We start from the raw sequence: 23,552 nt of genomic DNA on the forward strand, positions 1-23,552 counted from the left end.
TCTGGCTTTCTGGGTCTCCAGGCTCTCACACATGTTACACACATAAATGCAGGTAAAACACCCATATGCATTAACAGTGATAACAACAAAACAAAGCCCAATATCCTAAGATGAGTAGCCGCTGTCTCAGAGCGCTGCCTTGTGAATATAATAAATGTTCTAATGAAATATGCATAGTTTTACTTGGGGAGAAAGGTCTGAGCAGGCATTGTGGCTCATCTTTGTAATCTCAGCACTTGGGAGACTGAGGCAAGAAGATGGCTGTGAGTCTGAGGCTGGCCTGACCACCTGGAGACAGACCCTGACTAAAAACAAACCCACAGAGCCGGGCGGTGGTGGCGCACGCCTTTAATCCCAGCACTCGGGAGGCAGAGGCAGGCGGATCTCTGAGTTCGAGACCAGCCTGGTCTACAAGAGCTAGATCCAGGACAGGCTCTAGAAACTACAGGGAAACCCTGTCTCGAAAAACCAAAAAAAAAAAAAAAAAAAAAAAAAAAAAACAAACAAAAAAAACCCAAAAAAACAAAAAACAAACCCACAAAAACCTAGGGGACTATACATATCTATGCATGATCTCAGTCAGGCACAGTGACGGACACACTCATGATCCCAGCATTTGGCAGAGTCAGGAGGATTGCTGCGAGTTTTGAGACCAACCTGATCTACATGCTGAGTTCTGGCCAGCCAGAACTATGTAGCCATCCCTTGCCTGTCCTTGCCCTCTTCGTCAAATAAAGGAGGGGGAAGAATTAGAGAGAAAGGATGCAGAAGATAGCAGGCTGTGGTGATTTCAGCCTATTGCTTGTGTGTTGATTTCAGCCTATTGGCTTGTGTGTTGATTTCAGCCTATTGCTTGTGTGTTGATTTCAGCCTATTGGCTTGTGTGTTGATTCAGCCTATTGCTTGTGTGTTGATTTCAGCCTATTGCTTGTGTGTTGATTTCAGCCTATTGCTTGTGTGTTGATTTCAGCCTATTGCTTGTGTGTTGATTTCAGCCTATTTCTTGTGTGTTGAAATATAAGGAAAATCAGTCTCCCGGTGCGTTTTCTCTCTCTTTTCTTTCTTTTTTAGTTTTTGAGACAGAGTTTCCCTGAGTAGTCTTGGCTGTCCTGGAACTCGCTTTGTAGACCAGGTTGGTCTTGAACTCACAGTCCCCTTACCTCCCGAGTGCTGGGATTAAAAGCCTGCACCACCACTGCGCGGCTCCCAGTGGTTTGATATCAGGAAAGTTTAACATGAAATAGAATTAAATTGAAGTAGAAATCAGTTCTAGAAAATGACGGACAGGTGTGTTTTGGCGTGCACTGCGCTCTCATGTGTGTGCCGTCCCTTCTCACAGAGCAAAGAGCTAAAGATCTCACTGCTTTTTAATCAACAGATCTCCCTCGGACATGGCAACAAGCGGCTTTCACTTTGTACCATGTGACACCAAACGGGCATCCAGACAGCTTGGAGCATCTGCTGTGGGCAGGTCAGGAGACTGCGGGGGACGCCAGTGAGGTGGGGGTGGACCTAGGCAATTATCACGTCCATTTTGCAAGCTAGAGAAGAAGATGCATGCAAGGGGACTCATAGCATAGTAAGAGCAAACTAAATTAAACTTTGGGGGCATACCTTCTGGTTTCTAAAGAAAATTGCATTATTTTGTGTATATGCATGTGTGTTAGAGTGGGCACATAGCACATGTGTGTGTATGTGCATTTGTGTTAGAGTGGGTATATAGCACATGTGTGTATGTGCATGTATGTTAGAGTGGGTATATAGCACATGTGTGTATGTGCATATGTGTTAGAGTGGGTATATAGCACATGTGTGTGTGCATGTGTGTTATAGTGGGTATACAGCACATGTGTGTGTGAATGTGTGTTAGAATGGGTACATAGCACGTGTGTGTATGTGTGTTAGAGTGGGTATATAGCACGTGTGTATGTGCATGTGTGTTAGAATGGGTACATAGCACATGTATGTGTGTATGTGCATGTGTGTTAGAGTGGGTACATAGCACATGTATGTGTGTATGTGCATGTGTGTTAGAGTGGGTACAAGCACATGTATGTGTGTATGTGCATGTGTGTTAGTGTGGGTACGTAGCACATGTATGTGTATATGTGCATGTGTGTTAGAGTGGGTACGTAGCACATGTATGTGTGTGTGTGCATGTGTGTTAGAGTGGGCACGTAGCACATGTATGTGTGTATGTGCATGTGTTAGAGTGGGTACGTAGCACATGTATGTGTGTATGTGCATGTGTGTTAGAGTGGGTACGTAGCACATGTATGTGTGTATGTGCATGTGTGTTAGAGTGGGTACGTAGCACATGTATGTGTGTATGTGCATGTGTGTTAGAGTGGGTACGTAGCACATGTATGTGTGTATGTGCATGTGTGTTAGAGTGGGTACGTAGCACATGTATGTGTGTATGTGCATGTGTGCTAGAGTGGGTACGTAGCACATGTATGTGTGCATGTGCATGTGTGTTAGAGTGGGTACGTAGCACATGTATGTGTGCATGTGCATGTGTGTTAGAGTGGGTACGTAGCACATGTATGTGTGCATGTGCATGTGTGTTAGAGTGGGTACGTAGCACATGTATGTGTGTATGTGCATGTGTGTTAGAGTGAGTACATAGCACATGTATGTGTGTATGTGCATGTGTGTTAGAGTGAGTACATAGCACATGTATGTGTGTATGTGCATGTGTGTTAGAGTGAGTACATAGCACATAGAGGACAATTTACAGGAGTTAGTTGTCACCTTTCACTGTGTGGGTCTTGGAAACCGTACTCGGCTCCTCAGGTGAGGTAGCAGGTACCTTTTATTGGCTTTTCTTTAAATTTTAGAACTTGTTTTGTTTGCTGAAGTGTTTATCTAATTACTCTTTATCAATAAAAACTCAGGAGCCAGATAGTGGGGTAAGAACCCGAATGATCAGAGAAGCAGTGGAAAAGGGACCAATAGCCTTCACTCTCCTTCCTCAATCCAAAAAGGCTGAGACTAAGCCCCACCCTAGTACTTCCTGCCGCTCTCTGTATGTCCTTGGTCCTCCAGAAACTCTATGGAGTTTTGGTCAGCTAGTAGCTAGCTCTGCCCTCTGACTCAAAGTAAACTTTACTGGAAGTCTCAGTAGTGTCAGAGGGTGATCAAAGTATTAAGACATGTATCCATTGTAGAAACTCTGGAGCCACAGAAAGCACAAAGAGAATGAAATGTAATACCAGAATTTGTAGTCTTCTTAGACTTACTAAATTGTTTAAAATGGGATCATGCTACATTGTTCTGTAGTCTGCTTTTTAAACTTTCATATCACTATGTTTTCTTTTTATGATAATTTATTTTTATTTGCATTGGTGTTTTACCTGCATGTATATCTGTGTCAGGATGTCAGATCTTAGAGTTGCAGACAGTTGTGAGTTGCCATGTGGGTGCTGGGAATTGAACCCAGGTCCTCTGGAAGAGCAGTCAGTGCTCTTAACTGCTGAGCTTTCTCTCCAGCCTTGCATTATATTTTCCATTCCTAATGGGTATTTTATAATATATTTATAGACCAATTTTTTCCTTTCTAATTTATTCTAGCACTAAGGTAGCAAGCAGTTTTCTGAACATTGTAAGTTAGTTATTTTTAAAGTGTGTGTGTGCGCATGCATGTGTATGTGTGTATGTTTGTGTGTGTGCATGTGGGTGCTGGTGTACCATGGTATGTGTGTTGAGGTCAGAGGACAAGCTCATGTGTTGATCCTCACTGTCCATGTCACACAGGATGTCTTTTGTCAGCTCCTCATCCAGGCTAGCTGGACACAGGCTTTGAGGATTTGCCTGTGTCTACTTCCTGTATCACACAGCAATGCTGGGGTCAGAGTTGCTGCATCTGGTGCCGAGGAGTCCTTTATCCACTCTTTATCCTTAGCTGTTATTTTTTTGTCTTAATGTCTGTGAGAAACTACTTCCTTCCCTCCCTCCCTCCCTCCCTCCCTCCCTCCCTCCCTCCCTCCCTCCCTCCCTCCCTCCCTCCCTCCCTTCCTCTTTCCCTCCCCTCTCTCTCTCTCATTGCCTCTTCCTGTTTTTTGAGACAGGGTTTCTCTGTGTAGTCCTGGCTGTCCTGGATCTACCTGCCTCTGCCTCCTGAGTACTGGGGTTAAAAGTATGTGCCACCACAGCCTGGCAAAAGTTGTCTGTCTGTCTGTCTGTCTGTCTGTCTGTCTATCTATCTATCTATCTATCTATCTATCTATCTATCTATCTATCTATCTCCTAGTCTTACAGATTAGTGGTGCTTTTAAGTTTATCACGTTATTTTAGATTTCACATTTGGAATTAACTGTTTACAAGTGTGTTTATTATACTCATGAATGTGGTAAATTGTCTTAGTATGGAAGGGTTTGAGGGATGGAGATGAAGTTGGAAATAATTTGCAAGACTCTTAAAAATATTTATTTTCCACATAACTTTTTAAAAAATTCTAAATGTTCCTGCTCACAGAAATATGAGAGTTTTTTCCCCTAGAAAAATATATTCCCTACGTATCTCTAGCAAGAGTCACAGACGTCAGAGGAGGAGGGTGTGAGACTGAGTAGTGGTCCCAAGATGGACAAGGATTTGAGGGTGGGGGGTTTTCTGGAATCTAGCCTAGATCTACCTCTACAACGAGGTAGATGTTGTAAAGAGGACGGGTACATGCTAAAAATGAGTGTCCTCTGAATTCTGTGGTTAATTCTCAAGAATGGAGGGAGTTGGGCAGGAGTCAGCCTCTGGTGACAGATGTCAGATCTTGATAGAGAAGGAGGATATATTAGTCAGCTTTTGTTACTACAAAAACTACTGGAGGCAATCATCTTAGGAAGGCTTATTGTGTCGTACAAGCTTCAGGTTTGGCGTTTCCAGTTCGTGATGGGCCACCCCCCCTGGCTGTGGCTCTGTGATGAGGCTGCACTTTGGGGAGGGAGTGCATGGCAGGCAACACTGCAGTCACACCATGGCCAGGGAAGGAGACGGGAGGAGAAAGCCAGGGCACTACAGTCCATCACCAAACCATCTTCCACTTAGAGACTTTACCATGACACCTTTGGACACCAACACCTTAACACATGGGTCCTTTGGGATAGTCTAGATGCAAGCTAGCAGAGAAGCCATGGTTAAGACACAGAACAAGCCTGAGGGGAGGTAGAAAAATGAGTGAGATTTGTGTATACGTCTGAGATGGGAATAGGAAAGGAAGGTTAGGCATAAACATTCAGGAGCTGTGGAGATCAATTGTGAGAAATGGTGTAGGGTGTCGAGATGCTTTTATTATGCTATTAACACTTGCAGGTTTTGTAGCCTTAGCAAAACGGAATACCCCCACCCTTTTCATCAGAAGGTATTCTACTGAGGTCAGTGAGGCACCAGCCTTTCTGAAGTTTGTGGGTGTGGCTGGTATCAGGTGTCACCTCCTCAAACTCCCCTCCCCACAAGCAGCAGTCGGCTTCTCCAAACAGTACTGTAAGGCAGGCCGGTCTAGAATTTGGGTCACCATTTAGTAAACAGGAAGCACTGGGTGTCAGGTGAATTGATTGGGGCGCTGCAGCTAGGCAGTAGTTGGGAGGCAAACAGGCTAATGCTGATGCTCTGCTCTCGTTTGTAAACAGGGTACCTTTAGTGATTCCACCTGCCCTGGTGATTGACCTGACCAGCGTGTGTGCTTAGCCTCAAATCAATTTGATGGTGCTGTTTCTTTTGTTCTTCATTCAACCTAGAAATAGGAGAGAAATCTTCCCATTGAAGGTTTTTGATAGCTAGAGAAGTACATGGCCACCAGCTAAGAGACTTTGCAGCTCTGAAATTCATTGAGTTTGCATTTATTACCAGTAGTTTTAAAGGGCACCAGTGATGAAGTTATGGATTTTTGTGGTTTTGTGCTTTTCACCTCCAGTTTCTTAATAAACTGGTTGCTGAAGTAGTGTTAAGCAGTTTGGAAAAATGAGGGAAGACACCTTGTTGGCCCAGACTTTTCCCATCACTTCATCCTCTTACCGCATCCTGTAATTAGAGAGGAGACATGCTAGTAGGTCTTCACATAGGTGTTTTTCCATGGAAGTCAGCTGTTGGAAAGGTTGCTCATTTTCAGATCTCAAGGATAAAGTGTATCATAGTTGTTTTGATGTATTGTATTTGAGGAATTCACAAAAGCAGGAGTCAAGGGTCTCAGGCTACAGGGATGGAGAGAAGCCTTTTATAGATCTTTCTACTTGCTAGCGTGGGTACCACGTCAGCCCCACGTGGGTACAAAGCAGGCTAGTGCCAGGTATTAATGAAGACTGCTTTGGGGAACTCTTAGCACCGTGAAATTACAGCCACTGAGGAGGTAGAACTCCAGAGGCTGTTCAGTAGGGTGAGGTTCCCAAATGGCTGAGTCACTAATTATGGCGAAACTTTGAGTAGAGGGCAGTGTGGGAAGAGGGGGCTTTGTTTGGATTGTTTGGTAAAGAATGCGAGCCAGAGAGAACCACGGCTGGTCAAGGACACCGTTTCAGTGTTGCAGGTGTAAACTTCTGGATAGCACAATGTGTGGATACACCAGGTATCGGTGGACCAGACTCTTTAAGTGGTTGTGATATTTTATTAATTAAAATTTTATGTTCTTATTATTATACTCTTATTTTTAAAAAAAGAATGAAGGATAGATTGGCCAGACCATTGAATCTGACCCTTTCTTTTTTTTAATTAATAGGTTCATTAACCTGTTGTTTAATTATTGTGTTTGTGGCGGGAGGAGTTGCCCATGCTGCGGCCACAGGACAGCCTCGGCTGTCTGTTGGTCCTCAGAGCCCTCTCCCTTTTGTTTGGGGAAGGATCTGTCACTGGGCTGGAGCTTCACCACCTAGGCCAGGCCAGTCGGTCTGTGAACTCTATGAGTCTGCTTGTCTCCGCCTTCCACGTCATCATTACTAGGACATAGAGGTGCGCCCACTACATCTGCTCTGTACATGGTTTCTGGGGATCCAAACTCAGGTCTTGCTTTACCGACTGACCTACCTCTACAGCCTCCGTGTTGTTGATAAATGGTCGCACATGTTGTCCAGTCCAGACTTGAACTCACTGTCTAGCTCAAGCTGGCCTTGAGCTCCCAGCAGTCCTCCTGTCTCAGCTTCCTGATTTCTTCTTCCTGACATAGTTGGCATTTGCCCAAGGCACTGACTTTGCCTGCTTATCAGTGTCTGGCATTTTTAATAGTAGGCTACACTAAGGTAGTTTCCGATGTTTGCCAAGGAGCCATTTCAAAATAAGTTATTTTATTAGAGACATATTAGGCATTGCAAAACTAGCAACACACTGGTGAAATATTAAAGAGAAGCTCACTGTACTTAGGTCAACCGGATAGGAGAGATGGCTGTAAAGCAGAACTAGCTCACAGCAGCCCAGCTGTCTCCTCTGCATGCACATATCTCCTAAGACACACAAGACATGGAGTGCTGCAGCACTGTTGGGGTGGCTCTGAGCCAGACCTCTGCTCTCCTGTGGGTCTGAAGATGAACACATTGTTCTCGTTCATGTGACCAGACTAAGCATTTTTCTTTTCTTTTTATTTTTTTCCCTTTCTCTTCCTGTCCTGTCCTGTCCTTTCCTTTTCTTGCAGGGTCTTTTTATGTGGTTCCTGCTGTCCTAGAACTCACTCTATAGAGCAGGCTGGCTTGGAACTCACAGAGATCCACCTGCCTCTGCCTCCCAATAGCTAGGACTAAAGCCATGTACCACCACCCCTTTTAGTGTCTGAAAGATGACCACTTTTACCTCCTCCCTTTCTGTATTATTAGTCACACTTTTATCTTTCTTACATTCATATTTTCATTTCTGGTTCTGCAGCAGCGCTTGATACCTCTGCCACATTTCCTGAGTTCTCCATTAGCTTGTGTATGAGGGGCCGGCCCTGCAGATAGATTGACACTGAACTTGTTTTCTCCCTGCCCCAGCCGCCCGTGTGATACCTTTCTGAGTGCCTGGCTGCATCCCTCTCGATCTGAACTTGTGGTCTCCCCTCTGCCTTGGCTAATTAAAGAGAAAAGAGACTCTGGTTATTTGCTGTGTGTGTCTGAGCCTCTGGATCTGCATGCCTGAATCTTAGACAAGAGGGTTGCTCGAATCTTTTAGTACAGTTAGGGTCTTGGATTTGGAGAATTTTGCAAATTACCACACTCTTTGGTAAAGATCTATGAAGAGTAAAGTCTTGTCTCTCCCTGATTTTGCGAATGACATTGGGAGTGTTAAGGCCTCCTGCGGAAGACCTGTTTCATTTTTGTGAGCGCAGTGGTTCTCAGCCTCTCTAATGCTGTGACCCTTAAATACAGTACCTCATGTTGTGGTGACCCCAACCATAACATTATTTTCATTGCTACTTCGTAACTACAATTTTGCTACTTTTATGAATCATAATATAAATATCTGTTTTCTTATAGTTAGTCTCAGGTGACCCCTGTGAGAGGGTCATGTGACTCCAAAGAGTCACAACCCACAGGTTGAGAGCTGCTGGTTTAGAGGCACTTGGGATGTCAGTGAAGGGCTCTGACCTGTGAAGACGGAACTCTAAGCTTTTTAAGTCACAAAGACTGCGTGAGAGGATGTAGGCTTGTTATGTGGAGACATGCTTTGGGGATTTTGTTTGTTTTGTTTTTGCCTCATTCCTGTATGATCTTAGGCCTAAAGTTGCAGGCTTTCCTTTGTGGGTTGGGGTGATAGAGCCTACTCTACTTGGCTCATTGCATCCCAGAGTCATCAGATAGTACATACCCCTTTCTTTCTTAAGAAAAGGCCGAATGAGGGCTGGTGCTATAACTCAGTGCCAGAGTATTTGCTAATATTATGTAATCTTGGGTTTCAATCTTTAGTGCCCAAAATAGGAATAAATTCAATGCATCCTCACAACTACTATATTTCAGAAACTCCATGTCTGCATTTCTACCACTGTTTTTTTCCCCTGTGTTTCTTAAACATGCTAACAGTGGTGGTGGCAGTGATGCAGCAGCTGCAGCGGTTGGGTTTCTCACACCCACTCACCTACTTTGCCTTTTCAAGTCACCAGTCAGCTAGCCCACTGGATTTGAACTTGTGATCCTTCTGCTTCAGGGCCTTTATTCTACACAGGGGAGGAATGAAGCAGAAAGGAGATCAACAGAGTCCCTCCCCAGGGAATCTAGCTGGAGGAAGTCCTCATTTCCTCCAGATGTTAATACTGGAGAAGAAAGAGTGCCCTGTCATCCATGGTAGGTTCATGGTTGAGGAATTTAGAACAACAACAACAATAACAACAACAACTAGATAAACAAGAGAAAAGCATATGATGTGTCAAATGGCATGGAACCCCTTATAAGAAAATGACCCTAATTGCTAAATTCTTCTCAACCTATTATGGAAGAGCAAACTCACCATTTGCTAGCAGGCCTAAACATGACTACCCAGTCTTCAATTCTCTTCTTGCCCGAGAAAAGTCAGTCTAAATGACTCATCAGAAAGTAGAGACATCTCCAGAGAAAACAGGGTTGTGCTGGGTGTTGGAGATCCTGTTGTTTAGGACCCCAGTTTGAATAGAGTTGGTGCGGTATGGGAAATCTTTGATTATAGTTCTCGATGCCAAGGAGACCTGGAGGAAACTGGGGAAAGCGGAAACTCTATCTGGCTCCACCCGGTGAGGACGCCAGTGGTCCTACCTCCTCTCTGTTACCCTGCACGGGTTCCTTCCCTCCCACGCACGCACACTCGCGTGTCTTCATGGGGACAAAGTCATGTACCAGCTCTGCCCTAGGCACCGTCATCCTTAAGTTCCCAGTGCGAGTTTCTCCTTGTAGTCACGTGTGTCTGCAGAAAATTTTCATGGGCGAACCCCTCCGATTTTCTGAACTGTCTGTCTGTCATCTCCTCTTCCATCTTTACGCTTGTCCCCTCTTTAGTCATTGTACGTTGTCTGGTATTATATAGGTGACTGGATACGTGAACAAATGGCCCCGAATTACTGAAAGCAGTTAGTTATTATCAAATAATTGTACTAATAGCTGGCATTATCCAAGGACTTCTGCACAGACACTGATCTAAGCACAGCACATGGAATAATAGTGCAGCTTATAATGTGGGCACTTTTGCTAGACATATCTTATAAATTAGGAAGCTGAGTACTAGGAAAGGAAAATGACTTGTAATGGTCATATGTAGGACTGGGTTGAGGTCAGGAAAGGAGCCCAAGCCCAGCTCCTCATTCACGGCAAGGCACACAGCATTCGCAATCAAGTATAGTGTTAAAGGGAGAAATGGAGATGTAAGGCTTCTAGTAACATCATTCCAGATATTTGATATAAGTTATTTTGTGTGGTTTTTAAAACTATAAGACAGAAATAACAATTCTGCCTTGTATTAGCATGTCTTGTAAATTAGAACTAGGAAGGAGTCTGTACTTCACCGAGGATACGTGGCAGGAAGCTGGCAGGGCTCTGACAGGTCCAGAATGTGAGTGTGTGGGCTGAGCATCCATAGCGTTTGCAAGATTATACACAGCTGCTGACTCACACGGAGCAGGAACACTCACAAAGCGTGCCCATAGCAACCGTTGCCTCTGTGTCTTTCAAACAGGTTGTGGGTTGTGAAAGCACGGTGGTGTTTCAGAGATGAGCCGGGACCCAGGGGACTCTCCGGAGATGGAAACACCGACTTTTACTTCTGGTTCCGGATTCTTTTCATTCTGTTGTGCCAGGCTTGAGGGGCATCCCGTGTTGATGAAACTTTCGAGATGCCTGGTGGTTCTTAAAAATCTTTTGGTGGGCGTATGTTTCCTAGGCCTGTTGAACTTTATGTGGCAGCCCATTTTTGGTTCTTAATCTGAGAAGGCAGCGCCATGAATATCTGTTTTAGGAAGAGAAGTCTGACAGTGGCATAGAGGAAACTGGGCTTTCACTTGGGCCCATGCTGGGCCCCCGAGTCAGAAGCCTTTGAGTGTGGGGTCCAGCATTCAGCATTAACAAGCTCACAAAGGTGTCTCTAATGCCTGCTTACGAGTGAAATCATGAAGTCAAATCCTCTGTCGTCAGGAAGGCATTCTTGGGGACAGCTTTAGAGCTTAGGTCTGAAGGGATAACCTTCTGCATTTGTGGGATGGCCTTGGGAACAGAGAGGGCTGTGTGTCTCCAGGAGGAACCCCGGCCAAGATGGAAGCCAGAGCCCTTAGCAGGCAGTGCTGGCAGTCGGCTGGGAGTAGTGGGTTCAGTTCCAGGCAGACCTCATACACGACAGCTTTGAAGGGCTGTGGCTTCTTTATTTACTCCAGGCTGGGACAGGTGCAGTGCGTCCTCCAGACGGCAGCTGAGATGTGGAGGTAGCTGTTTGTTGACAAGGAGAGCATTCTGGTCACAGCTCATTTCCTGACAGTGGAGGATGAGCTGCCACCTTAGAGAGTGGGAGGGGATGTGGAGCAGGTGAGAGAGAAGTCTGGAACACAGCATCTGGGTGGGGAAAGTGGCCCTGATGGTCAGGAACTAGACATGTAGATCAGGCTGGCTGCGGACTTCCGGAGGTCTGCCTGTCCCTGCCTTCTATAGCCTCACTCTGCCACGCTGGGACAGGATTTCTGAGACAGTGCTCCTCCCTTTGTTCTTAGAATAGAACCCACCTCCTCTGACACTGTCACTCCTGACTTTGGCCTAGTTTCTGCTGCTTCCCTCATTTTCTGTCTTGCCCGCTGCATGTGTAGCATAGAGTTTCTTTCCCCTGAACCCAGATATTCCCATGAGTTACTCCACTGTTAGGGAGCATCTTTCTATGGCAATGCTCATCAGAATCAGGCCTCCATATGTGTGACCCCTTCTCTCCCAAACCCTCATCTAATTAGTACCTACTATGGGCAGTATTTGTTGGCTCTTCTTCACAGCAGCCCTGGAAATAAATTGCCATGATCCCGTTTTACAGATAAGAAAGTTGAGGCCCAGGTATGTTATAGACAGAGTTGGTGCTGGTACTTAGAGAATGATACCTCTTAGCACATGCCCCATCCTAGTGCTTAGGAAGCCAAGGCAGATGGGTTGCCATCAGGTCTAGGCTGAGCTTTGGGTCACGGCTACAGTTTAAAAACAGAATGAAAGAAAGATAGAAGGAGTTGGGAGGTCAGAGTTTTGACTCTCCTGCTTTGATAGACAGCATGTCGAAGCACTGGACTTTGGGGGTGCCATTTTCTCTTTTTCTGTTTTCTTTTGGAAGAACAAGGAGGACTCTTCTTTGATAAGGGAAGTTGTTCTGGGGAGAAGGCAGTGCTGTGTGCCTCCTCCTTCTATCCTGGCCGCTTAGGGAGATGAGCCAGAGGACAGAACACTAGCGTGGACAGGCGCACAGTCAGAAGACTCTGTCTGGAAATGGGTTCAGAGTTTCATGCCTGTGATTGTAGCACTTGGGAGGATAGGGCAGGGAATTGCTGTGAGTTCCAGGCCAGCATGGGCTCTACTGTCAGACTGTTTGAAAGAACAAACCCCAAACACATAGTCATTTGTTGTCTCTCTGTCTCCACTCCCCCTCTCCTCTGCAGAGGTTTATGTGCTTTTAAATATTAATGTGGGTAATTGGGTACTCACTGTTCATCCTTGCCGTGCCCCTGTGTACAGTACATGTGTGTGTGTGTGTGCCTGTGCTTGTGCCCACCTGTTATAGATAGATGCAGAGCATTGGCCTTACAGAGGGCAGGGGAAGCTCCTCTGCCCCAGCATTGGGAAGTGGCAAAGGGGGAATTTCAGCTGGTCACCAAGATCCCCTCCCCTACTCCTTGGGACAAGGTGCTAATAGTAAAAGCTACACAAATCATATGTCCTTTTGTTTTTGTTTTTGTTTTCTTTAGTTCATCAACCAAGGTGGATCTCAAGAGTGGGCTGGAAGAGTGTGCAGAGGCATTGAACTTATTTCTAAGTAACAAGTTTAAAGATGCCTTGGAGCTGCTTCGTCCATGGTAATTAGCTCTGTTTCTCATTAGATAAGATATTTTTCATGTTTCTCTGATGTCATGTTTCTGTGTTAATGTCTGTATCTGCCTTAGTGTTTGTAAGCTAATTGGATTGAGACCCCTTCCTATCAACCAGCTTTAAAGAGATGTCGTTTCAAATTTAGGCTAGGAATTTTGGATGTTTCTTCCCATGCTTGCTCAGATGCCGTCTCTGGTGTTCGAGGCCCACGTTTGTTCTCTGGAGTGAAGTCTTCACATGAGCACTCCCGTTATCAACTGTTGAACCCCGTTTCCTCTGAAGCAAGCAGGGGAGTGACTAGAGAAGCCTGGTCTCAGTGCTAAAATCAAAGTCAAGATGTCAGGAATCCGAGAGGGGCTCCCTGCTTCTGTCGCTGGGTTTTGCGGACGTGGCAGTGCCCCAGCCCTGCCTGCTTACTGGCCTCAGCTCTGCATGTGACGGACTTTGCAGAACTGATCTTGTCTCCAGACTGAGATCTTTTGTAACTTGCTAGAGGAAGACTTGATGCTGAAGTTGGGGAGTCTGATCCCTCATGTCAAGTGGCCAGTGGTATCCCTGAGACTTCGTCTGTCATCATCCGGACCACTGCTTGTCGAAGATCATTGTTTATCATCATCATTTATGCTGTAGCAGCGCTTGAGCATGCATGGGTTGCTTGGTGGTCCTCCAGTTCCTCTCGTGGGCAGTCCTAGCTGCTTGTGTTATTGTCTTGCCCAAGGCTCCACAGTCTTCCTTTATGCTGTCTGTCCAGCGTTTTGGGGGCCTTCCTCTTCGCCTTATCCTGTGCACTCCTCTAAGCAGTGCTATCTTTGGGTATCTGTCGTCATTCATTCTCATAACATGGCTGAAGTATCTCAAGCAGCCTATCTCTTCGTGTGACGCCTAGAATCCCCCTGAGACATGCCATCTCAAACACATTTAGATGCTGTTCTGAGGAGCATCTCACTGTCTAGGTTTCAAAGTTATAAAGACGGCAGCTCAAGACAAGTGTCTCATATACCTGTCGTTTTGTTGTTGTTATGTCTCTTGCTGACCAAACCTTTCCTAGTGCCTGGAATGCAGCCCTTGCTGTCCCTATCCACCTCTTGACATCTGAAATAGTTCTCGCCTTTGACTGAGGTTTTCTTCTGGATAGACAAAGTTGACAGTTTGCTTGAGAGTGGAGAACTAAGTCATTGGTTGAAGACAGTCGTGGGAGTGTGGCAGGCATGCGTCCTTCACCACTACTCTTTAATCTATCCCTGGAATTAATAATAGCAACAGCCCTGCAGGATCAGGAGACAGGTGGTGTGGGAATCAATAACTTGCGTTTCACTGACGATACAGCACTACTTGCTGAAAGTCCAAATGAGCTGCAGGCCATGGTAAATAGAGTGGTGGAAGTCAGTGAAAACCTTCTATGAAAGTCAACATTGAGAAGACTGAGATACAACACATGGGAAGGGCACACAAAGATTATAACATTGTAATAAAGAACCAGAACCTCAAGCAAACAGTCAACTTTGTCTCTCTGGGAGGAAACCCCAGTTCAAGGGGGCGGGGTGGGGTGGGAATCCTTGTCAAAGACCACCCTCAGTGAAATTCATATGTTCCAGGGTAGGTGCATGAGATTTAGAATTATTAAGCAAAACGAGCAGAGATCTGAGAGAGAGAAGAGATAGAAACACAGAACAGCACCAGGAGGGACATTCAGTGAGTTCTGGATCATTTATTTTCCACACTCACCACACTTCACCCCAAAAGGGACGTGGGAGGCAAACAGACTTCATTAACATGATATAAGGAATAGACTTGAATCCTCCAACCTTTGGTTCCGGTGGAGCGGACCTACCTTTATACCCCAAAAACTAAACCACAGCCTAGGTCAGGATCTCTAGTTGTAGCCACACCTGTTGTCAACAACTTTGAAAAAGCAAAAATCAGCCCAAACTCTCCGGCCTCCAGTCAAGGTGGTGCAGGCTCACGTCCGTGGGCCCTCACAGCTGCCTCCCTTCCCGTCTGTCTGCTTGCCTTTCTCACTCTTTAGCCTGCTTGCCTTCTGACTCTGTGATGTCTTTACCTGTCTCCTTTATTCATTTATTTTTGAAACAGGTCTCTTTTTCATCTCTACCATCTGCTTATAAAATAGGGATAAAAATAAATTACTAGTTTCATAGTCTCTGATCTTTATGCGTAATTCACTGTTAAATTTCCTTTCTCACCCCACTTGAGTGTGAGATTTGAATGTCACTGATAACTCGGGGTGAGCGGGCAGTGCCCTCATTCAGGACGAAGGCTCTTTAGACCCTGTCCGAGGCGAAAGGATAATGTTGCATTAGCTTTATGTAGCCTAGGGATGTTGAGCCATAGTACTTAAATTAAAAACAAAACCCCACCTTGATGTTTCAAACATAAGTGATCAGCATAAGAGGTTTGAGGACAGCAAGCAGCCTCAGGCCATCATCCTGAACTTGATAACCTCAGCTCCCAGACTTTAATCAGGAGAACCAGGTAGTAGACCTGAGGTTTACTTTGGTTGTGACCTAATTGATTGCAAAGATCTTGCTTCCTCTTGGCTTTGACTAGAGAGGAGATAGCAGGGTTTTGGTTTTTTTTTTTTTAAACTTTCTTTATTCTTTGTCTTTCACATCAGGCATCCCAATCCCACCCATCTCCCATCCCCTTGCATCTGCCCTGTGCCCTTGCAGCCTCCACTGCAAAATAGAGCAAAATAAAATTTAAGATAAAAAAGGAAAAAAAGAAAAAAAAGGAAGGGAAAAATCTCATCATGGAAGCTTTAGCATGACATAGTGTGTCACGCAGTGAACCCCTTTATCCGTCCATATGTCTTTACATGTAGTTGTTCACCACAAACAGTCAGGCTGGCCTCAGACTCAGCGAAGGTGACCTTGGATTCCTGAACTCCTGTCTCAGTTTTTCAGACGCTAGAATCGAAGTTGTGTGCCACCAAGCCTCACTCATTTCAGAAATTAAGATGCTACACTTCCCGCTATTCAATTAGAAAAAAAAAAAAATAGGTTTGCTTTTAAACTTTTTCTCGGAAATGAATCTACAGGCTGCCCCCTTGTGCTGAATCAGGGAAAGGCATGTTGTTGGCAGCTCTTTATTCTGTTGAGTTTAAATCAGTGCTCGAGTTTTTAAAGCCGGCCTTTCAGAGCGAGCGTGCATCATTTCAGGAACGTGGAGCAGACGTCAACTTGCGTGGTGAGGATTTGGTGTTGCTGGTGTCAGAAACGCCGGGACTTCTGTTTCCTTTTCTTGCATTGTTTTGAAATGTACTGACTGTCTGTGTTCCCTCCAGGGCCAAGGAGAGCATGTACCATGCCTTGGGGTACAGCACCATTGTGGTCTTGCAGGCCATCATGACCTTTGAGCAACAGGACATCCAGAATGGCATTTCTGCCATGAAGGACGCTTTGCAAACCTGCCAAAAGTATGTCTGAGTTAATATCTGACTTCTTACCTTAGTGCCAAGGGGATGCTGTTTGCTGAACCAAGGTCTCTGGGTTTGAGGCTGGCCAGAATTATGCCACAGGGCTTCAACCTCAACTCCATTGCATAGAACTGATTTGGCCGAGAAACTCTGAGGCTTCATAATATGACTCCCATTTCAGCACCTGTGCCCACTGCTGGAAACACGGGTCTGAACTATAGTGAGAGTCGGAGGGAGGCTTCAGAGGGTTAGTGGAGAGCGACTTTCGAGGTAGATGAGTTAAGAACTGAGCATCTTATCAGGTCAAGCAGGGAGTGTGCTTCCTCTCTATGGGAGAAACTGCACAACCAGAAGGGAATTTTTATTTGCCAAAGGATGTGCTTAGACACTCTTGGTGGATCAAAGGGAGGCAGAGCGTCATTGTTAAGCTCTACTCTGCATGTAGCAGGACTTAGTGGAAGCCATTATTTGTACTGGTGGATTTTAATGTGGGCAAGATGAATCTTCATGTAATTATGTTGGAAATCCTCAAATGAAGAGCATTTTCCCAACAGTGCACTTTACGTCCATTTTCCTCCTGTGGAGATGCTTACCACAGAAATTATGCTTTTATCCAGGAAGATGAGCATAGATTTATGCACGATTTGTGCCCAGGGTGGTGTGTGGGCTCCTCTGCACTATGCGTGCTGGGTTGAATGCCCATTGTGGTTGGCAGTGCAGGCCTAGGCACTGTGCATGCAGCATGGGGAGAGGAGGGCTGAGAGTTGCAGCATGATTCAGGCGGTTATCGGTGATGGTGAACTCGGTCTGATGCCCGTTTTCCCCTCTGTTCTCCTCCCACGTGTTGGTCTCCAATGCAGATACAGGAAGAAATGCACAGTTGTGGAGTCTTTCTCAAGTCTGCTTTCTCGTGGGTCACTGGAGCAGCTGAGTGAAGGTAAGAGAGGCAGGATGTTGCTCTCCCTTCCCTTTAGAGGGAGGGATGCACCCTGTCCTACAGCCCAACATTGCAGTGTGGAACGTGGGGCGAATCCTTTTCCCTTCCCCATGTCACTCATCCCCTGACTCACCTCAGCTCTGGACGCATTTGGCACGAGCACAGATGTGTATAAGGGATACATGGAGTTTTGTTTCTCATTTGCCTTTTTTTTGTAAGCCTTGAGCCACACGCATGCTCCAGTGTCATCTGGGCCTATATCAGTGTGTGCTAATGCATTTTATCTGTTTAGATCTGTGCAGTCATGAGCAGGATGGGGCCGCAGTGCGTGGGGTTTTTCACACTAAAGGACAGCCATACGGCTTTAGTTTTCTCATTGTTAGCAAATACTGCATTCATACATGTCTTTGTGTATTCTTTCAAGTATTTCATGAGTCAGTTTTCTAAAAGTAGAATTGCTGCAACTAAGGGCCTGAAATTTTACAATATTTATAGGTATTGGTATTTTTTCTTCTGAAAACTTTATATACAACCACTTTGGAGAGTTTCATTTTATACAGACTTTTAATATTTTTCCAAGGTGAAAAAGTCCTTGTTTGTTTTTGAGACAGGCTCTTCCTTATGTATTCCTCACTGGCCTGAACTTACTATGTAGATCAGACTGGCCTTGAACTCACAGAGATCCGCCTACTCTGCTTCCCAAGTGCTGAGATTAAAGGCATGCGCCACTCACTGTATCTGGGTAGTTTTTAATATCTTTAAAAATGATAATGCTGTCTACAGAGTTGATGAAGAGGTTTGGTTTGTGGGCTTTAAGAATCTTGATAGCATCCGATAGATAGATGGAGGAAACATAGTTGTTAGCTGTTTTATTCCCAGTAAGACAAGGGCCGAAGTGCTCTACGTGGCCCTGTAGAGACGGTGACCCACCCGCAGGGAGCATCCAGGCTGTCTCGGGAGAATTCGTGTCCGTATTGTCGCTTTCAGACTTGTCCTGTGGAGGAGGTAGGTAGTACCAAACACTGGATAAAGCAGGCGCAGCTCCACGCTTGGCTGTCAGAGGCAGAGTGGTCAAGTATTAGCTGCAGACCTCGAATGAGATTTATCATGGGGCTTTCTTTGCTTCGTAGGTGTGTCACCAGCTTGTTTGGGACATTGAGTGCCGTGAGTCATGAGCGTTGGTTACAGTTGAGGATTGTGACACATCATGTCTTTAGGACTTGCTGAAAACGAGGAGAGTGTTGACTCAGCCATGACAGAAGCAGGTGGCATTTTGTTGGTTACCACGGGCAGCTGAAACCTATCCTCCTTCTCAGTAGAAACTGACCCCCACGCATCTGTAAGAGTACAAACTGATACTTGGAGGCCTAGAGTTTTCCAGAGATGACCCACGGGAGATGAAATTGGCCCTGCTATGACTCTGGTATCTTTGTTCTCTTTCCTGGCACCTTCCAAGTGGCACTGGCTCCTGCTTGCCTTTTTGTGGTCTGAGATTGATATTGGAGAGTTTTAAATCTTAGTTTTGGGAGGAATGACATGGTATTTTTTGATGTGAGTATAAATAATTCTAAAATACCACAATGCTCTGTTTTCTGAAAGTGTTCTTTGTGCACCAGATTCACTCTTGGTGCTTTCTTTAGCATTAACTGACCTAATGTGTTTAACTGATGGTCACAGAGAGTAAGTGGCCAAGGTGACCAGCGTCGAAGCAGCGTTTAAAATGGTCTACTTTCCCTAAACCTCAACTCTTTCCACTGGCCCCATGTTCTCCTGTAGGGGAGTAGAAAATATCCTTCATGGTTGATGTAAAAATATTGAATTATCACATCTGGAAAATCAATGACTGTGTTCTGATTTTTCCTTCTTGCCTCTAAACAGAACATTTAAAAAAATCTGGAATTTGTACTAATTATTGAAAAACTAGCCCATGTCTGTAGCTTATTCTGAACTATTAGTATCTTTAGATTATTGCAGAAAGACTGCTTAGTTAGCTTTTGAGTGCACTGTGAATTTCTTTCATGAACTAAGGAATTTACATTAAAAGACATTTTGGTGAAGAAACTATACAGTGTAACTCAATCGTGATGAAGGGATAAAGCTCTGGAAATTAAGATGCCTGTTATTCCCAGGGCCTTTGGCTGCTACCGTAATCCAAGCAGACTTTTTGTTTGAGGGCTGCGTTCCTTTGCTTTCTGTTGCTGTGATCAAACACTATGACCTAAAGCAACTTGGGGAGGACAGGACTTATTTGGTATAGCTCACAGTTCATTTTTAGGGGAAGCCAAGGCAGGAACTGAAGCAAAGACCATGGAGGGAAGATGGGTGCTGGCTTGTTCCCCATGGCTTACTCAGCCTGCTTTCTTACACCACCCAGGACCACCCTCTGGGCCCTCCTACACCAATCATCAACCAAGAAAATGCCCTACAGACTTGCCTGCAGGCTGATCTGAGCTGAGGGTCCTCTTCCTGGATAAGTCTAGGCTTTTATCAGGTTGACGACTAACCAGAACCATGGGCATGGCAGACACTAGCTTTAGTATAGGATTTGTCTTCCTGTTGGTAATTTTGCTTACGTTCTCAAGTTTCTAGCTGTGTTAAGGAATGAGTATACTACATGAAGTTTCTTTCCATGGGCTTACTGTGGGGTACACTTGCTCCTCTCCACCATGTCTGCTGACTGGAGCTGAGTAGCTTCAGGCTGACTTCAGAGAGTCAGTGCGAGGTGTCATGCTTTGGATGTGGAAAGAGTCCGTGCTCTCCTGCTTCGTGATGTGTCCTTTGTAGTACTATTTACTGTCTGTCTTGGTCTTGGTAAGGTCTTGGTAAGGACCTGCTGTTTAGCCTGGCAAATCAGGCCGGCTGTAACATTCGGTACTGTACCCTGTCACCCTGACTGGCCTTTCCGCCCTGCTGCCCTCTCCTCCCCTCATACATTTAAGGCTGTGGCCAAGGAGCCCCGGTGCCCTTTGAGGAAGGGTCCTGTGCTTTCGTGCCTTGCTTTTATTTGGTCCTCTAACAGTGCTTACTTCTCCCCTCTTTACCTGCTCCAGGCAGGTAGTCTCTTTGCAAGGCAGCCTTTGACATTAATAACCCCAGGTGGTTGTCACTTTTACAGTTACCTAGGAAGAGGCTAGTTGGGTAACTGAAAATAAGCTGCCATTCTGAATTCCCCTGAAGATACTGTGAGGCTCACCTGGAGGGAAGGTGTCCTGGAGACCGCCACCTTGACTGGTGGCGATGCCCGATGAGTGCAGACAGCACTGCATCTTGGCGCTGTCTTCTGTGGCTACCACCCTAGCTGCTGGGGAGCTTAGCTGCGTATTCCTCATAAACTGAATATCTGAGTCTGTATGAGAGAGCCCGTGGGTTATGTGTGTGTAAAAGAAGGAAAACTTACATTCTTACCTAGTTGGGTCAACACTGTTTCTAGTGACACAGATTGCCCCAAGTTGTCCCATCAGTTGAATTGCAAAGGCCCACAGACATGGGCCAGGATCAATAATGGTGAAAGCTGCCAGCGTTCATATCAGGGTTTTCTGTGTTTGGTAAGCGCTGTGGGGAAACTCATTTAATCCTCAGCTGCGAAGTGGAGATGTTATTAGTGGACTGTATGAATGAGGGTCCAGCCGAGAGGGAGGTGGCCTGTGCTGATCCACACTAGCACATGACAGGGGCTTCCTCCAAGGCATTTACTTAAAACACACACCAATTTGCCTCCCGCAGAGAAAGGAGTCTGATAAGTTTGTTTATGTAGAAACATAACGATTACTTTTCCAGATCTCTGCAAATATTCCCGGGTTGTATAGGAAGTCAGGGCACGTTTGGGGTGGTGTACACATCCCTGGGTACAGCTTTGGCTCCTCTTGGTGAGCGCCGCATGTTTGTGCTCAGGTTGAAAACGCTGTAAATCGGAAGGACGGCTCCTTTGCTGCTGCCTCTAAAGAGTCCCGACTTGTGCACAGGTTCTCCTACAACTCCCGGAAGTGGTGGCAGTGTGTCTGACTGTCGTCCTGATGGCCATGCTGTCATAGTTTAGAAGCTAGAATTTGTAAGTTTAATGAGCCTTTTCAATCTATACAACTGCCAAATGTTTATGCTACTGTTACTTTTAGGTAGTTTTCTTCTTTCTAAAGGGCTTTTGAATTTTGTTTGCCTCAATCAGGCGTGGTGATTCTTGCTTTTAATCACAGCACCAATCAGGTTGTTGAGGCAGGACAGTCTGAGCTACCTAGTGAGTTCCAGCCTGCTTGGGCTCCGACAGTTGCTTTCCTCTGCTGTCCAAGCCTCATCCTGCTGTCGTTGTTGAATGGGGCCGAAGACAACTTGCTGAACAGGTCACACATTCCAGGAAACTCTTGTGCCAGGACTAAGAACAAGTCATTCTGTTTCTCTGGGTGCACGGAAGCTGTCTAGGCCTGTGTATCTCTCATGGGCTTATCAACCTCCCAGCCTTTTCAGAATGTCTAGAGCAATTCTGTGTCTTAACATAATTGTGTTTGTTTTTAACAGAGGAAATGCATGCCGAAATATGTTACGCCGAGTGTCTCCTACAGAAAGCTGCACTCACATTTGTGCAGGTAATAAAGGTCTGGCTGAATATTGGTGTTGGGTGGGAAGCCTGCCAGCATTGTACAGAAAAAGATAAATGTTGCTCATCGTGTGTTAGACTTAGAGTGGTAATGGAAGGTGTTTGTTATCCTGATAAAGTTTGTCTGAAAGAAGGCTCCAGAGAGCTGTATTCCCATGCAGATGTGCTTAGTGACTGTTTCAGATGACTTAGGATGCTTCCTAGTGTGGAAACAGAAGGAGATCCAGGTCGCACATGTGTGGTCTGAGGAGCCCTCCCTCCCCGCCCCCAGGGTTTGTCTGTGTAGCCTTGTCTGTTCTGGAGCTTGCTCTGTAGACCATGTTGGCCTCGGACTCACGGAGATCTGCCTGCCTCTGCCTCCAGAGTACTGGGACCTCTGCACATCACTTACTGGGTCACCTGCTTATGCGCAGGTCAGTTACACTGCCTCGGTAGCCACCCGTTCCATGGACCCTTCAGATTTTACCCACCCTGTTCTTTCTATCCTCATTCCTTTTTTTTTTTTTTTTTTTTTTTTTTTTGCTTTTGTCTCAAGATAGGGTTTCACTGTGTAGCTGTGGCTGGCCTGGAACCCTCTGTAAGACCAGGCTGTCCTTGAACTCATGGAGGTTCACCTGCCCCTGCCTCCCAAGTGCTAGCCACCACACCTGGCCAGAACAGTATTTAAAAGTCAAGGAATCCTTTTCTTAGGCGGTGCCTTAGTTTCAGCTGCCACCTGTGTATGCCTAATGCTACATTGTGGCTCATTGGTGACTGTCATGAGGGACAGGAGTAGAGACGAAAAGAAAGCAGAAAACAATCTCAAACTTCTGAATTATCTTGGAAGTTATTGTCCTCTGTTTTTCGGGGGGGCTGGTGGTGATATTTTTTCCTCATGCAAGTTGACCTGTTAGCTTAGATTCTGATTCAGTGATATTGAGTCAGTGTGGCCCTTTTGTCTTCTTCCCCCAAGCCCTGTACGTAACCCAGATGGGTTGACGACAACAATGGTCTCACCATCTTAGTAACACCGTGATGTGAGTCACGGGGGCCCCAGAATTTCTCCTTATGTGTTTTCCAAATGGAGATTTGACAATTAAATATTAGGTTTACGAGTTTGTTTTGTAACTGAGGACTTGAAATCAAGCTTCTTGGAGGTGTTCATGACTTACCCGTCTTCCTCATGTCTGCCTGTGGTCACTTCTGTACCCATGTTTTGGCTGTTTAAAGATCTGCAGCTCTCCCCCTTCCTCCATGCTCCCACCGTCACTGCCCCTGCAGAGGTGCTCATCAGCTCCACCTCTTCCTCCATGCTCCCACCGTCATTGCCCCTGCAGAGGTGCTCATCAGCTCCACCTCTTCCTCCGTGCTCCCACCGTCACTGCCCCTGCAGAGGTGCTCATCAGCTCCACCTCTTCCTCTGTGCTCCCACCATCATTGCTCCTGCAGAGGTGCTCAACAGCTTTTGCCGAATTGATTGTACAGCAGTTGAGTGACTCTGTCTCTGGTTTCTTTTTACTTTTAGTTCATCCTGCATTCTGTGATTGAGGACTATCAGAAATGAGAGTCTCGCCTTGTTATTTTCTGTTTCTGCATTTCATGGCTTTCATGGACTCTGTCAGTGTTCTCTATCAGATATCACAAATTGGGAAGAGGTTTCCA

General features: G+C 45.7%; 1 protein-coding gene across 2 annotated transcripts in view; it reads left to right on the forward strand.

The window, feature by feature from the left end:
- Ttc39b (tetratricopeptide repeat domain 39B) overlaps positions 1-23,552 on the forward strand; it is a 118,887-nt gene that overhangs the window by 56,070 nt on the left and 39,265 nt on the right. Inside the window, exons 3-7 of one of the 2 annotated variants that reach the window (XM_038334641.2) lie at positions 1,379-1,471; positions 12,833-12,940; positions 16,255-16,386; positions 17,247-17,323; positions 21,833-21,900. In XM_038334641.2, coding sequence (XP_038190569.1) covers positions 1,379-1,471; positions 12,833-12,940; positions 16,255-16,386; positions 17,247-17,323; positions 21,833-21,900 — 478 coding nt within the window. Of the gene's footprint in view, positions 1-1,378; positions 1,472-10,665; positions 11,427-12,832; positions 12,941-16,254; positions 16,387-17,246; positions 17,324-21,832; positions 21,901-23,552 lie in introns of those variants that run through there. The other variant, XM_038334642.2, reaches the window with a different exon arrangement.

This window comes from Arvicola amphibius, chromosome 6 (genome assembly GCF_903992535.2).
Source record: "Arvicola amphibius chromosome 6, mArvAmp1.2, whole genome shotgun sequence".
NCBI classification, from domain to species: domain Eukaryota; kingdom Metazoa; phylum Chordata; class Mammalia; order Rodentia; family Cricetidae; genus Arvicola; species Arvicola amphibius.